Raw genomic sequence first — 16303 nt, forward strand, 5'->3', positions numbered from 1 at the left:
ACAAATACTCATCAACAGAAAAATGAACTTCAGAGGTGGAGTCAAGATGTTGACCTAGAAGGAGAAGTAGTTCAGACCTCAGAATACCCTTCCTTACTGATCAAAAACTGAATGCTCCTAGAAGACTGAAAATCAAACCTAACAACAAGACAGAGCAAAGGAACCCTCCTGCTGGACTCAATTCAAAAGGTATGCCTCCCCACCCCCAAAAGCAGGAATCCAAGGTTTAAGGGAAAGACAGAAGGAAGGTCCCAGGACCCCTCCCCTGGCCCTCCAGCGGCAGCGGGAACCTCTGGGAGGGCAATGGTGCTGGTCTGGAGGGTGTACCTTGCGGCCAGGGCTGTTCCAAGCTCAGGGTGACAAACACAAATGGTGGGGAAGGAGCTGGAGAGGGAGCATAGAGCTGGTTGCCTGGCCACAGCTATGGAGATGCTCCATGTTTGCTCCAGCCTTCCAGGAGGCTTTGGCCTCAGAGCACACCCAGCCAAACCCAGCTGAACTTAATCCCATTAAAAGTCTTCAGAACTCAGGGAAGCTCAGGTTCCACACCTCTCCCTCACTGACTGCTGGACTTCAATCTAATCAAAAGTCTCCAGAGGACAGGGAAGCTCAAACCTCAACAACCCTCCCCCCACAGATTGCACTGAGAGATCTTCTGTCAAAGTTCCAAGAGTGGAGACTGACAGAAGCCCCCAAAACCAAAAAAATAAGAGGAGCAAGAGCACACACAAATATGGGGAGCAAAGAAGGGATGAATATGAGAGAACAACAGAAAAAGAAGAAAGAAATTACAATAGATATATTTCTATACAGAGAATACAACAGAGGGGAAGAGATCAGCAAACAATAAATCCTAGAAAATTGGATACAGGCTTTGGAAGAACTCAAAATGCAATTCAAAACACAATTAAGAGAGGCTGAAGACAATTGGGAAACGAATGTAAAAACTAAGATAAGTCATCTGGAAACAGAGGCACTTGAACTAAAATGAGAAAATAGTGTCTTCAAAGTCAAAATAAACCAGCTGGAAAATGAGGCAAAGGAGATGAAAGATGAGGCAAAGAAGATCAAAGATGAGGCAAAGGAGATGAAAGAGGAGATAAAGAGGATGAAAAATGACCACCAAATAAAATCAGACCAGAAAGAGAAGGAATGACCAAAAAGTCAGGGATGAAATCCAGTCTTTAAGAACCAGAATACAACTAGAATTAAGTGACCTCACAAGGCAGCAGGACACTATAAAACAAAACCAAAAGAATGAAAAAATTGAGGAAAATATGAAGCATCTCATTAACAGAGAGGATTTAGAAAATTGTTCGAGGAGAGACAATTTAAGAATCATTGGTCTACCAGAAGACCATGACAAAAGAAAATGCCTGGACACAATACTACAGGAAATTATTCAAAAAAACTGCCCTGATATTCTAGAACAAGAGGGAAAAGTGGAGATTGAAAGAATCCACAGATCACCTCCTGTACTTGATCCCCAACTGACAACACCCAGGAATGTTATAGCCAAATTCAAAAACTATCAGACCAAAGAAAAGATATTACAAACTGCCAAGAAGAAGTAATTCGGATATCATGGAACCACAGTGAAGATAATGCAGGATCTGGCTGCATCCACACTGAAGGACCAAAAGGCATGGAATATGATATTCCAGAAAGCAAGGGAACTATGTCTACAACCAAGAATCAACTACCCAGCAAAACTGACTATATTCTTACAGGGGAAAGTATGGTCATTCAACACAATAGAAGAATTCCAAGCATCTGTAAAGAAAAGACCAGACCTGAACAGAAAATTCGATGCCCAAGCACAGAACTCAAGAGAATCATCAAAAGATAATTTTTAAAAAGGGAAAAAAGAAAAACAAAACAAAAACAAAAAACCCTTTTTAAAAGCGACTCAATGAGTTAAAATGTTATGTATCCATATAAGAAAAACGGTCATTGATAATTCTTAAAAACTGTTATCACCTGGGCATCTAGAAAAATTACACTTTAGAGGGAACAGTGACAAACTGTATAGGATGAAAGGACAAGACATAAATATGTATATAGATATATGCATGCATAAATACATATACATGTGTATATATATATATACACACACACACAGCTAGAGCTAAAAAAGGAGGTTACTACTAAAAGAAATGGGAAAAGAAACAAATGGGGGTAAATTTATATGTCACAAAGAAGCTCATGGAGGGAGGGGGAAAGAACATCAATACACTGGAAGGGTAAAGAGGTTGGAGATAGGAAATATTCAATTATTAATATTAAGTGCATTGAAATTGACCCAAAGAGGGAAGAACAATCCAATCCATAGGGACAGAGAATAGATTTGCACCCCATAGGGGAGTAGAAGGGTAACAAATGGACTGATGGGGAGGGAGAGGGTGGGGGGGGTAGTTTTAGTAAGACTACAGGGAAAATAAGGGGGGGGAATAAGAAGGGAGGGGGGTAAAAAGGGAAGTAAAATATGGGTGGAAACTAGGGGGACTGATTAAAAACAAACATTGGTGTAGAAGGAAATAGTGAAAGAAGAAAATGCAGGACCAGGAGTAGAAATCAAAATGCTAGGAAATACACAGCTAGTAATCATAACTCTGAAGGTGAATGGAATGTACTCATCCATAAAATGCAAGCGAATAGCATAGTGGATTAGAATCCAAAACCCTACCATATGCTGTCTAGAAGAAACACACATGAGGAAGGTAGATACTCATAAGGTAAAAGTAAGAGGATAGAGCCAAATCTATTGGGCATCAACTGATAAAAAGAAGGCATGAGTTGCAATCATGATATCTGACAAAGCTAAAGTAAAAATAAATCTAGTTAAAAGATAGGGAGGGTAATTACATCTTGATAAAAGGCAGTATAGACAATGAGGAAATATCAGTACTCAACATGTATGCACCAAATGGCATAGCATCCAAATTTCTAAAGGAGAAACTAGTGGAACTCAAGGATGAAATAGATAGAAAAACTATACTAGTGGGAGACCTGAACCTTCCTCTATCCGAACTAGATAAATCAAACCAAAAAATAAATGAGAAAGAGGTGAGGGAAGTGAATTAAATCTTAGAAAAATTAGAGTGAGTAGACATGTGGAGAAAAATAAATAGGAACAAAAAGGAATATACCTTATTTTCAGTAGCTCATGGTACATTCACAAAAATTGACCATGTATTAGGCATAAAAACATTGTAAACACGTGCAAAAGAGCAGAAATAATGAATGCAACCTTCTCAGATCACAATTGAATGTAAATAATAATAAGGGTATATGGAGAAGTAAATAAACAATTAATTGGAAATGAAACAACCTGATTTTCAAAAAACTGGTTAGTTAAAGAACATATTGTAAAAACAATTAATAACTTCATTGAAGAAAATGACAATGATGAGAAATCCTTTCAAAACCTATGGGATGCAGTCAAAGCAATATTCAGGAGGAAATTTATATCCTTGAATTCAAATATTAACAAATTAAGAAGGGCAGAGGTCAATGAATTGGGCATGCAAATTAAAAAACTAGAAAGTGAACAAATTAAAAATCCTCAGATGAAGTCCAAATTAGAAATCCTAAAAATCAAAGGAGAAATTAATAAAATTGAAAGTCAAAGAATTATTGATTTAATTAAAGACTAGAAGCTGGTACTTTGAAAAAACAAATAAAATAGACAAAGTACTAGTAAGTTTAATTAAAAAAAGGAAAGAAGAAAACCAAATTGACAGTATCCAAGATAAAAAGGGAGACCTCACCTCTAATGAAGAGGAAATTAAGGCAATCAGTAAAAACTATTATGCCCAATTATATGGCAACAAATATGGCAATCCAGGTGATATGGATGAATACTTACAAAAATGTAAATTTCCTAGACTAACAGAGGAAGAAATAGATTACCTAAACAACTCCATATCAGAAAAAGAAATTGAACAATCCATTAAAGAACTCCCTAAGAAAAAATCCCCAGTTACAGATGGATTCACAAATGAATTCTATCAATATTAAACAAACTATTTGACAGAATAAGCCAAGAAGGAGTTCTACCAAATTCCTTTTACGACACAAACATGGAACTGATCCCAAAGCCAGGCAGGTCAAAAACAGAGAAAGAAAACTATAGACAAATCTCACTAATGAATATAGATGCAAAAATCTTAAATAGGATACTAGCAAAAAGACTCCAGCAAGTCATCACATGGGTCATCCACTATGACCAGGCAGGATTCATACCAGGAATGTAAGGATGGTTCAATATTAGGAAAACCATCCACATAATTGACCATATTAACAAGCAACCTGACAAAAATCACACAATTATCTCAATAGATGCAGAAAAAGCCATTGATAAAATAAAATACAACACCTATTCCTATTGAAAACACTAGAAAGTATAGGAATAGAAGGGCTTTCCTAAAAATAATAAACAGTATATATCTAAAACCATCAGCAAACATTATCTTCAATGGGGATAAACTAGAAGCCTTCCCAATAAGATCAGGAGTGAAACAAGGATACCCACTATCACCTCTATTATTTAACATTGTACTAGAAACACTAGCAGTAGCAATTAGAGAAGAAAAAGCAATTGAAGATATTAAAATTGGCAATGAGGAGACCAAGCTATTACTCTTTGCGGATGATATGATGGTTTATTTAAAGAATCCTAGAGAATCAACCAAAAAGCTAGTCAAAACAATCAACAATTTTTGCAAAGTTGCAGGATACAAAATAAACCCACACAAATCATCAGCATTTCTATATATCTCCAACCCATTTCAGCAGCAAGAATTTGAAAGAGAAATTTCATTTAAAATCACCCTAGACAATATAAAATACTTAGGAATCTATCTGTCGAGACAAACATAGGAACTATATATATGAACACAACTACAAAACACTCTTTACACAATTAAAACTAGATCTAAACAAATGGAAAAACATTGATTGCTCATGGGTGGGATGAGCTAACATAATAAAAATGACAATCCTATTCAAATTAATTTACTTATTTAGTGCCATACCCATTGAACTACCAAAAAACTTTTTTACTGAATTAGAAAAAAACATAACAAAGTTCATTTGGAAGAACAAAATATCAAGGATATCCAGGGAAATCATGAAAAAAAAATGCAAAGGAAGGAGGACTTGCAGTCCCAGATCTCAAACTATACTATAAAGCAGTGGTTATCAAAACAATTTGGTACTGGCTAAGAGACAGAAAGGAGGATCAGTGGAATAGACTTGGGGTAAATGACCTCAGCAAGACAGTCTTTGATAAATCCAAAGATCCCAGTTTTGGGGACCAAAACCCACTATTTGATAAAAACTGCTGGGAAAATTGGAAGACAGTATGGGAGAGATTAGGTTTGGATCAACATCTCACACCCTACACCAAGATAAACTCAGAATGAGTGAATGACCTGAATTTAAAGAAGGAAACTATAAGCAAATTAGGTGAACACAGAATTGTATACTTGTCAGATCTTTTAGAAAGGAAGGTCTTTAAAACCAAGCAAGATCTAGAAAAAAAATCACAAAATGTAATATCAATAATCTTGATTACATCAAATTAAAAAGTTTTTGTACAAACAAAACTAATGCATCCAAAATTAGAAGGGAAGCAACAAATTGGGGAACAATCTTCATTACAAAAACCTCTGATAAAGGTCTAATTACTCAAATTTATAAAGAGCTAAACCAGTTGTACAAAAAATCAAGCCATTCTCCAATTGATAAATGGGCAAGGGACATGAATAGGCAATTTTCAGTTAAGTATATCAAAACTATTAATAAGCACATGAAAAAGTGTTCTAAATCTATCTTTTTTCTTTTTTTTAATAAACCCTTACCTTCAGTCTTGGAGTCAATACTGTGTACTGGCTGGGAAGTGTCTGAGATCAGATTTGAACCTAGGACCTCCCGTTTCTAGGCCTGGCTCTCAATCCCCTGAGTTACCCAGCTGACTCCCCTCCCCCAAATCTCTTATAATGAGAGAAATGCACATCAAAACAACTCTGAGGTATCACCTCACACCTAGCAGATTGGCTAACATGCCAGCAGAGGAAAGTAATGAATGTTGGAGGGGATGTGGCAAAGTTGGGACATTAATGCATTGCTGGTGGAATTGTGAAATGATCCAACCATTCTGGAGGGCATTTTGGAAGTATGCCCAAAAGGCGATAAAAGACTGTCTGCCCTTTGATCTAGCCATAGCACTACTGGGTTTGTACCCCAAAGAGATAATAAGGAAAAAGACATACAAAAAAATTCATAGCTGTGCTCTTTGTGGTGATCAAAAATTGGAAATTGAGGGGATGCCCTTCAATTAGGGAATGGCTGAACAAATTGTGCTATATGTTGATGATGGAATACTATTGTGCTCAAAGGAATAATAAGGTGGAGGAATTCCATGGGGACTGGAACAACCTCCAGGAAGTGATGCAGAGTGAGAGGAGCAGAACCAGGAGAACATTGTACACAGAGACTAATACACTGTGGTATAATCGAACGTAATGGACTTCTCCATTAGTGGCAATTCAATGACCCTGAACAACTTGGAGGAACCTATGAGAAAAACCACTATACACATCCAGAGTAAGCATTGTGGAAGTAAAAATACTGAAGAAAAACAACTGCTTGAATACATGGGTCGAAGGGATATGGTTGGGGATGGAGACTCTAAATGAACATCCCAGTGGAAACCACAGCATGGAAATAGGTTCTGATCAAGGACACAAGTAATACCCAATGAAAGTAAGCGTTGGCTGGGGGAAGAGTGGGTGGAGGGGAGAGAGGGGAAAAATATGATTATTATAATCAAGGAATGATGTTCTAAATTGACTAAATAAACTCATTCAAATGGGACAAAAAATGAACTTCAAAAGGATTCAGGCTGACAAAACAAACCAACATGGGAATAATAATCCACATGGTAGAATACTCCTAAGAAAAATTTGTTTACTATGCCCCAAGCCAGTATTAATGAGTTTCTTTGCAAGTTTGTAAAATATGCCACAAATTTGGGACAACCTACCAATATGTCTAGAACAAAAGAAAACAATTATCAAGACACTGAAGAAAGAATCCACATGGAAAGATGCTTTACAATTTAATTCAACAAATACTGATTAATTACTATCTGAACCTTTGTTATGAAGATGTTAATAGTTACATGATAATCTAAACAGGTAGTTAAGAGTTCTCTTAAATTTATTTTCTGATTATAGAAGATATAATGGCAGGCAAATCATAACTACCACCAACACATTAATGCCTCCTCATATAAATGAGTTATAGATCAGAAAATTCATAGTAATCACTGTGAAATAATCGTTTGCCAAACAGCCAAACCACCAGGGGAAGGGGGGAAACAAAGAAAAAGATAGGTTAGTGTTGAAGGAATAGTCAGGAAAAATTATATTTTTCATGAATAACCCACTCTATTAATCATAATAACAGCTGTCATCTACTAAATCCTAAAACTACAAAAAGGCTAAATCTTGGCCAGAAGTTATCACATCTAGTAAGAAATATAAACTACTCATAGAATGAACCCCAATGCTTGACTGTATGTGATAACTTAAGAAAGCTAAAAGAATGTTGAAAAAAGCTAGTCATCCACTAGCATTAACTAAATGGTTCTATTTGTCAATAACTGGGGAAGAGAGAGAAAAGATTTTCACAAAGGTTTTCTGGATCTTTCCCCCAAGCTGTTCTTATAGTCTTTGTTGTGTGTTATAAATTTGTGATACATTCAGCTTGATAACCATACTTATGAGGAAGTCTGTCACCAAAGGACCATCTCTAATTTTGGACTCTAAAGGTTATATAATGAAGAAAAAAAAGCATTATGATTTGATGACATTTTTTTACTACACTTAAGACTCACTTTCACTTTTCAGAATTTTATTTAAAAACTAGTTGTTCTTCATTGATTGACAATGGGTATGGTTTTGTTCCACCCTCCCCCCCCCCCCCCATTCATTTTCAATTTCCATCCTAAAAAAAACTTGTTCTGAAATTTTACTTGAATTTTTTCTGTTTAGATTATTTGGAGATATCTTCCAACTTAGATCTCTAAAATTCTAATCTTGTTAGAATTGTACTTTAAAATCTGTTTCTTTCAAAATAAAATACAACTCTGCTCTTTTTGGCTGGAATGTATGTAATTTCTTGAATATAAATTATAGATTTACCTGATTGGTTTTTATAACAGTATGAAGTAGACAAAGGCTTATGTCAAGGTTTATTTTAATTCTGAGGTTTAGAGTTAAATGAAAAATGGCAGAGCAAACAGAATGTGATATTTGGAGTTAGGAAGAGCTGAGCTTGGATCCTATTTCAGATATTTATTGGCTATAAAACCCAGGGCAAGATACTACCTGTATCAGCCTCAGTTTCTTCATCTGTAAAAATAGAGGATAAATAAAAGCATATTTGGTTTTTGTGAGGATAAAATATGTAAAGTACTTTGCAAACCATAAGGCACTACAGAAATGTTAGCTTTTTTATTATTAATGATCACTTAATTTTTCTTCCTTCATATTCTGGATTTTCAATGTTTTTTAGTTTTAGGAAGAGGCTGTAATTGGGTTGAATGATTGATTTGCTTGTCTCTTCAAAGATAGAGTTTTGATGGCATGCGTAAGAGACAGTCATAGGAAGATGTTTAGAGGCTAATAATTTCTAGTTCACTAACAATTTTCTTTATAGAAAGCCAAATCCTCTTCTACAAATTTCTATCTTAAATTTAAAATTTATAATACATAATTTATAAATTTACAACTTCTTTGACTTTTTTTTTTTGCTTCTGAAGAACAGAGTTGTGTGAGAGTTAAACCACCACCACCACTGCTGCCACTAGTTTTTGTTGTGCATCAATATTTTACATCAATGGCATAGGTGATCTCCTTATCAAATGTTCCAACAACACAAAGCTGGGAGGATAATGAAAAAGATAGTGAGGAGTGTTTTGAGAGCTGAGTGACAGTGTTAGGGAGGGCAAATAATTTGAAAATATAAACTCTCTGAGGGTAGGAGCTTTGACATTTCCCCTCACGCTTATTAGCACGGTGCCTTGAACATACTAAATGTTGGATAAATGTCTTTCAAATTGCTGAATATCAGCTTAGGTCTCAAAAGTTAGGGAGACTGAGAGGACCAGGTGGAAAAGCCATATGGGAAGAGTAATCTAACTGAAATGTGACCTAAATCAGATCTTATGAATCATTTAACTTCTACTTAATATATATGCTAGTCTTTTAAAAGCCATATGCCATGCTGCATGGAGCAAAAAAGTTACATGGACCAAAACAGTTTTCCCTTGAATTAAAAGAGTATGCTGGGGGGAATGATCTGAGAGTTCACTGAAAATGTTCAGAAGGGATGATACCTTCTCTCTCTGAAAATATAGTGTGTGATCTAGTGTAAACAGCACTGAACATGAAGAAAAATGCTTGAGATTCAGAACATTAAAGCTAGAATTATTCAAGCAATGAAACTGAGAACCAGAGATCACAGGGATTAAGTGCTAAATGACGATTTGAATCTAGGTCCTTTGAACCCAATTTTAGTATATTCTTTCTACCATGTTATACAATGTTGGATCTGACCTTAGGTAAGTATGAGCATTGACTTCCTCCTCTGTAAAATGATGCCAATGATAATTACATTATTTACAGGGCTACCGTTAGAACCAAAATAACTAATATATATGAAATAATTTTGCAAATAAGAACACTGTAAATTTAAACTATTATTGTTGCTAATACTAATTACAACTATTGGCAGTAATCCTAATATTAGAGCAGCTAGGTGGTACAGTGTATGGAGCATTAGGCCTGGACATGGGAAGACTGGGGTTCAAATTTGGCCTAAGATACTTCAGAGCTGTGTGACTTTGGGGAAGTCACTTCACCCTATTTGCCTAGCCCTTGTCTTTCTGTCTTAGAGTTGTTATGAGGACAGAAGTAAGAGTTAAAAAAATACTACTACTAGCTGTTAGTTATAAAACTGCTTTCAGTATCCACTGACTGCAGTCAGTATCCACACCTACACCCACCCACCCCCACACATATCTTAGAAGGTCCTGATTCTAATAAAAAATTCCTGTCCATAAAAGAGTGGTAGTTATATTTCTTTTAAATCTTTTTTTTTTAAACTCTTACCTTCTGTCTTGGAGTCAATACTGTGTATTGGCTCCAAGGCAGAAGAGTGGTAAGGGCTAGGCAATGGGGGGTCAAGTGACTTGCCCAGGGTCACACAGCTGGAGGCCAGATTTGAACCTAGGACTCTCTAGATCTGGCTCTGAACCCACTGAGTCACCCAGCTGCCCCCATTTCTTTTAAATCTTGCTCCACATGGTCCATCATTTTTTCTTATACAATCTAATTCATGAATAGACATTAATGTTTAAACCACTTTACTGAATTCTATAATATTGTTATATATTTACAGGAGAGGGGAAATATAGCCAATTGCAATAATCAGATACTACTGTTCATCTGATGACAGACATATTTAGTGTAGACATAGCACAAAGCTGAAGGGACAGCTTTACAAATCCAGACTGATCAAGTGATAGCAAAAATCAGAAAATTTTACAGTACAGTTGACCAAAAAATTAACATTTTAAATGGTCAATTATCCTTGAGTTGAATTTGCATTTTCAGTAACTTTTATCTTGAGAAGATTCAGAAAAATTCTTTTAAGTGCATTCTACCAAAAGTTCACTTTGGGTGTTTAATTAATGGTAGCAAACTGCCCCAGTGGAATAGCTCCACTTTTAAATATAATGCACCATATCTTTCTGCAGTGAACCATTCATGACTTCATGGAATAGAGTTCCTCTTCCCAGGTGTTTGTGACATACCATTCCTGCTGAGTATGCCAAAACACAGTAATCTCAGTTCAAGGCTACATGAACAGCTCCAAGATCTCCTGGGAATAGGTTAACTCCCCTGTTCACATTCTGGGGAGGATAGATTGTGTCTCTGGAGAAGAGCTTTAAATCTGGTGTGCTGCTTACAATAAACATTCATTATCCCTCTTTGATAATGTTCCAGTCTTTCTTTCTTGCGACTCTGTAGCTGTCCCCAGCATCTTTCTTCATTATAAATGAAATCATATAGCAAATTCTTGCTTAAAAAACATTTCAACCAATCTGGTCAATACATTTTTATTATGGTTAACAAGAACAAAGACTTACCTTAACTATTAATCCTTTTGAGTCAACCATCCATATTTTTTTAATGGCTTCCTCATTGGATATCCCTTCTTTTTTCAAGGCCATAACAATAAGGTTTGCAATCCCCAGGGCAGCCTAAGAAAGAATTATAATAAACAGATGCTATTAAAACAAAAAAATTAAGCTACTATTTTGTAGAGTTTTATTGAAAGTTATAATTTATATTATCTTGATAATTAAAGATGCATGTGAATTCAAATAATAGACCACAATACTTTTACACCTATTCACACCAAATGAAAAATTATTATTCCACATTGAATAATCTAAAAAGAGTAGCATTTGGTCTTCCTCTTTACAGAATTAATGTTATATTTTCTAACTGTGTTTTAGTCCTATGAAACAAAATGCACTAGTGAATTACTACTTTTATAGAAGTTACTGTTTAAGTTACTATTTCTGACAATTTAATTCAAATAAAAAGCTAATATATATAAGCATATAATATATATAATAATAATTATAATAATAATAATTGAAATTACATGATCAAAATATTAAAGTTAGATTGAAACTCCATGAAATGGCAAAAGACAGAAGTGAATCATGGTCACTGTACTGCAAAGCAACCAATTAGGTAGAATTTTGAAAGAAATTCACTGGTAAAAGTTCTGTGTTCACAAAAGTTTGTGCTTCTAAACATTTATTTGCTTTCTTAACATGGATAAGTTTAGGATGCAATTTTGAATATAATGAGAATCAACCTTTTCTATTTAGTAATTTCTATTAAACATCATAAAGACTGTGAAACTTCCAAAAACCTCAAAATTAAAGGATATTTCCTTTGGGGAATCTTTCAACTATGAACCTCTCTTGGGTGGTTTCTAACTATCTCAAATTGACCTTTTCTATTTACCAGAGTCCTTTAGGAACTTAAAGAATAAAATTATCAAATTGAAATACCATATATAAATATCCATTCAGGATGTGGTAAAGAATTTAAACTTCATTGAATAGTCATTTTAGCTTTTACTTTTTTTGTGTTTCCAAATTAATATGCAATCATTTGATATTTTCCTCAAAGTAAACTATTTTGTATCTTAGTTTTTGTATTCTATATGTCACTTATAAATTATCTTCCATTAGAATTTCAGCTTCAAGTACTCATAGAAACACCAGAAGTATATATTTATTTTTTAAAACAATATTACCCTTTAAAAGTTTCACAAAGAGGCAAAAACATACCTGTAAACACCATACATTCACTTCCCAGAATACATTTTTCACTCAAAATTATAGTAGACTAGGAATTATAATCTTAAAAAAAATACAAGCCACAAAGTATTTCTCTATTCCCTTTCTGGTTTTATATTTGATAATTTTAAACATATCTAGGCAATTTCCCTGCAAAAAGTTCAAATTTAGTTGACATTTTAATTCTGTGACTAGGAATGAACTGCTGCTATTACTGGAGTCTACTTTTTCCTTTCTTAGATGATCAAATTACATAAAAAGATAGCAAAATAGTGACTAACTTTGACTTGATGGCCAGGTCCTGCCAATAATTACAATTTAGGATGTTTTGCACATGAATACTGAGAATACACTGAAAATCTCTACACTCTCTTTTACATACTTTTCCCTTAGAATTTAAAAGTTATTTTGGGATAACTGTGCTTATTGAATTAAAAGCCAAATTAAGAATACTCTTCATATTGATATGGAAGGTTCTAAGTTAACAGACAATTTTTGGGAAGTCTTGGGTTAAAGTCTGACCTCAGACAACTAGGCAAGTCACTTAACTCCCTTATCATTAGCCCATATCACTCTTTTGCCTTGGAACTGATATTTAGCAGAGATTCTAAGCTAGAAGGTAAGGGTTTAATATTGTGTGTGTTTGCGTGTGTATACGTGTGTATTTTTAAGTATAAGTCTCTTTAAAAGCTTGTAATATATTCAGGGAATATGAACTTTTTCATCAATGTGTGAATTAATTTAAATGGAGAAATGATGTTTTGTCCCTGTGAAAAACAATAAGGTGTGTCACGTTGGGGGAGTGGGGTCTTCAGGAAGGACAAAACAAAACATACTACAAATCTGTTAAAATACATTATTTATAATTAAAATCATAGAAAACTATGCTGACATACCTCTCCAGCTCCCTGGAATAGGACTGTGTGATCAGATAGCTTGTTCTGAGTAATGCGCAGAGCTGCAAGGAGACCCGCAACTGCAACCGATGCTGTTCCTGCAATAGGTAATTATTTCCTTTGAACAATTGTCAAACAATAATTAGCCAATTATTAAACTGATACTTTGTTATCAAGAATTTAAAAATTACAAAAGTCTAGAACTAGAAATGTCCTCAACATTTCTGTGTTCTAATCTTTTTCAATTCATATTTTCAAATGGTGATCTAAAATTACTTTTGAAATACTTTTAAAAGATAAAATAACATTTAAAGTATATAAACAATTTAATTAATAGAATAGAATGCCTAAAGTTTTGAAACATTTCCCCCAATATTATGGCCTAATTGAGAATGACTTACTATTCCTCATTCCTAAGAGGCAAATGACTAGAGGATAGGAGTTCTTAACCTGGGATTCATGAAGTTATTTATTTTTTGATAACCACACTTCAACATAATGTCTCCTGAGAAATTCCAGGCATTTCATTTTATGCATTTAAAAACACTTTTGTCAGAAAGGATCTATAAGGCTTCCCTGAATTGTCAAAGGAGTCCATGACACAAAAAAATTTAAAAACTCGGACTCTAAGGTTATTATGTGAAGTATCACATAGTACATTACATAGCTTAGTCACTGTAACTTGAGGGGTATATTTGAATGGCTGTAATACAGGATCATGCAATTTAGTATCAGCCACCTGTGGTAGAGTTGCAAATAAGCTTTTTATTCCATGTTGAAGGTCACATGAATATTATCCTAACAATGAGGGTTGCATTAAGGTTATATTTTGCTTAAGGGGAAGAGGAAACTAGAAAATGTGTGTGTGCTTGCATGCACATATGCATCATGACACTGAATGCTTTCCATTTTTGCCAAAAAATATTATTTTATGTGAGGTCCCTGGAATTCTTTTCATTTTGAAGTAAGTATATTAACTAGTAAAAGCTGATCTTTCCCACCTATCCCATTTCTACCTGTGCCATCAATATTCTTTATGTGTCAAAGATTAGAAGGTTCTGCCCTGACAGTAGGCTGTTTAGGAAACAGGAATGGTGTGGAATCCTGACTATTTACTAGATTAAGATGAGCTGTCTATGGAATACGTAATAAGATGATTTTTGTGCTAGGGTGAGAACTAAGAACTAATTTATAATGATGAATAATTTTTATGTATGTGTAGGCTCCGTGTTTATATTTATATGTATATGTTTGTGTGTTAGTGGTTGGTGAGACAAAAATTATTTTTCTTTACCCCTTTATTTTGTAATATAATATAAGAATTTAATTCAACTCAAATCACCCAACACCTAGCCATTAAAAATATTTAGATAATTCCAATATTCTTGACTCTAAGAATCTTACAATTTAATGTGGGAAAAGAATGAATATATAAAAAATGAGGGAGAATTGGTGAGATAAATGTAAAACAGTCCAGGAAAAAATGTTATGAGGAACCTGAAGAGGGACAGTAAACTTTAACCCAAGAAACCAGAAAAGGGTCATTTATTAATCTGGTTTTAAAGGGAGAAAAAGACATCAGCAGAGGAAAGGGAAAATAATTAATTCTGGGAGCAAAAGATGAAGTAGTTCAATATGTAGAAACTACAGGGATCAAGATTAGTCAGTCAACAAGCATTTTGTTATGTACCAGGTTATGTACCAGGTCCTATGTTAGACACTGAGGATACAAAAACAATAAAGGCCTTTACTCAAGGATGAAAGGGGGAGAAAGAGAATTATCTAGAGTGGCAGGAAGATTGAGTGAATTTAGGGAGATAGTATAAGCACAGGCTGAAAAAGTTGGCTGAGACAGATTATAGAGAGTTTTGAATGCAAGTATGAGGAGATTATACTTTATTTGATACTCAATGGGGAATCACTAAAAGTTAGGAGAACCTGGATAGCTTTCCTCAGAAGAGAATAGAACAACAATCTCACTATAGTTGTGTTGAAGAGACCCAGGTCTGGTTTTAACAAACAAGGAGAGAAAGGGACATTAGCTCTCTGGTATAAACTCTTGGTTATTAATGAGGGCTAAGAGGAAGGGCAGACAGGAGCAAAGGAGAAGGGCATCTGACTGGGCTGTCAGGAAAGAGGTAAGAGGTAAGCTGGAAGGAGGGGCCAAAAAAGCAGCTCATGCTTCTAGCAGTTCCATTTTAGCCAGGCAGTGACTGATTCTTCCTTTCCAGAATAGCAGACGAACATATCTGACTTTTCCCTTAGGGGCAGGAGAAATTGTAGGACATTCAAGTTCTCTCAAATCTGTCCCATTCTCTCTCCTCACAACCACAACATAAAAAACCTCATCACCTTTCATCTAAATATTGCATGTATTATGGCGGAGCCATTAAGATGTCTCTATTTGGGGATAACACTATTTTGGTTAAAGAAAGACTCAGGACATTTCAAAGCCTGGAAAATATCTGAAACTATTCAAGAGTTCAGCCTAAGCACATACACAAGAAAAACCAAGCAGATGAAGATTGTCTATTGCCTTCCTTATGGCAGGCAGATGGAAAAGCAAAGTATAGAGACTATCCATTGAGGCTTGTACTGACTGTAGGAATGGACAATGAGTTGAGCCCTGAATTAGCCAGGAGAATAGTGGAATAGATTGTCCTTAAGAAATTAAAAAGCTCCTTTAATGACTCAAAGCCTTTTTCAGAATCAAAGGCCTATATTTTTAATACCAATATCATATCAGTATTGTTGTATGACTAATTTATGGATCACTCATGGAGTTCTTTAAAGAATTAAAAATAGGTATCACGCAAAGGGCAATGGGGAAGCATATGTTAACACAAAAATATGAGCCACCCAGAACAAGAACCAGGATCAAAGAAGTCACTGAAAAGACACATGAAGAAAATAGAAGACAGGTTGCTTATATGAGAGTAAGTGATAGCTAGGA

The 16303-nt window shown here is 34.9% G+C and overlaps 1 protein-coding gene across 1 annotated transcript in view; it reads right to left on the reverse strand.

Moving 5' to 3' along the window:
* ME1 (malic enzyme 1) overlaps positions 1–16303 on the reverse strand; it is a 289390-nt gene that overhangs the window by 30590 nt on the left and 242497 nt on the right. Inside the window, exons 8-9 of the mRNA XM_001375732.5 lie at positions 13351–13448; positions 11222–11335 (exon numbers count right to left, since the gene is read on the reverse strand). Coding sequence (XP_001375769.3) covers positions 11222–11335; positions 13351–13448 — 212 coding nt within the window. The remainder of the gene's footprint in view (positions 1–11221; positions 11336–13350; positions 13449–16303) is intronic.

Source organism: Monodelphis domestica, chromosome 2 (genome assembly GCF_027887165.1).
Source record: "Monodelphis domestica isolate mMonDom1 chromosome 2, mMonDom1.pri, whole genome shotgun sequence".
Lineage (NCBI taxonomy): Eukaryota > Metazoa > Chordata > Mammalia > Didelphimorphia > Didelphidae > Monodelphis > Monodelphis domestica.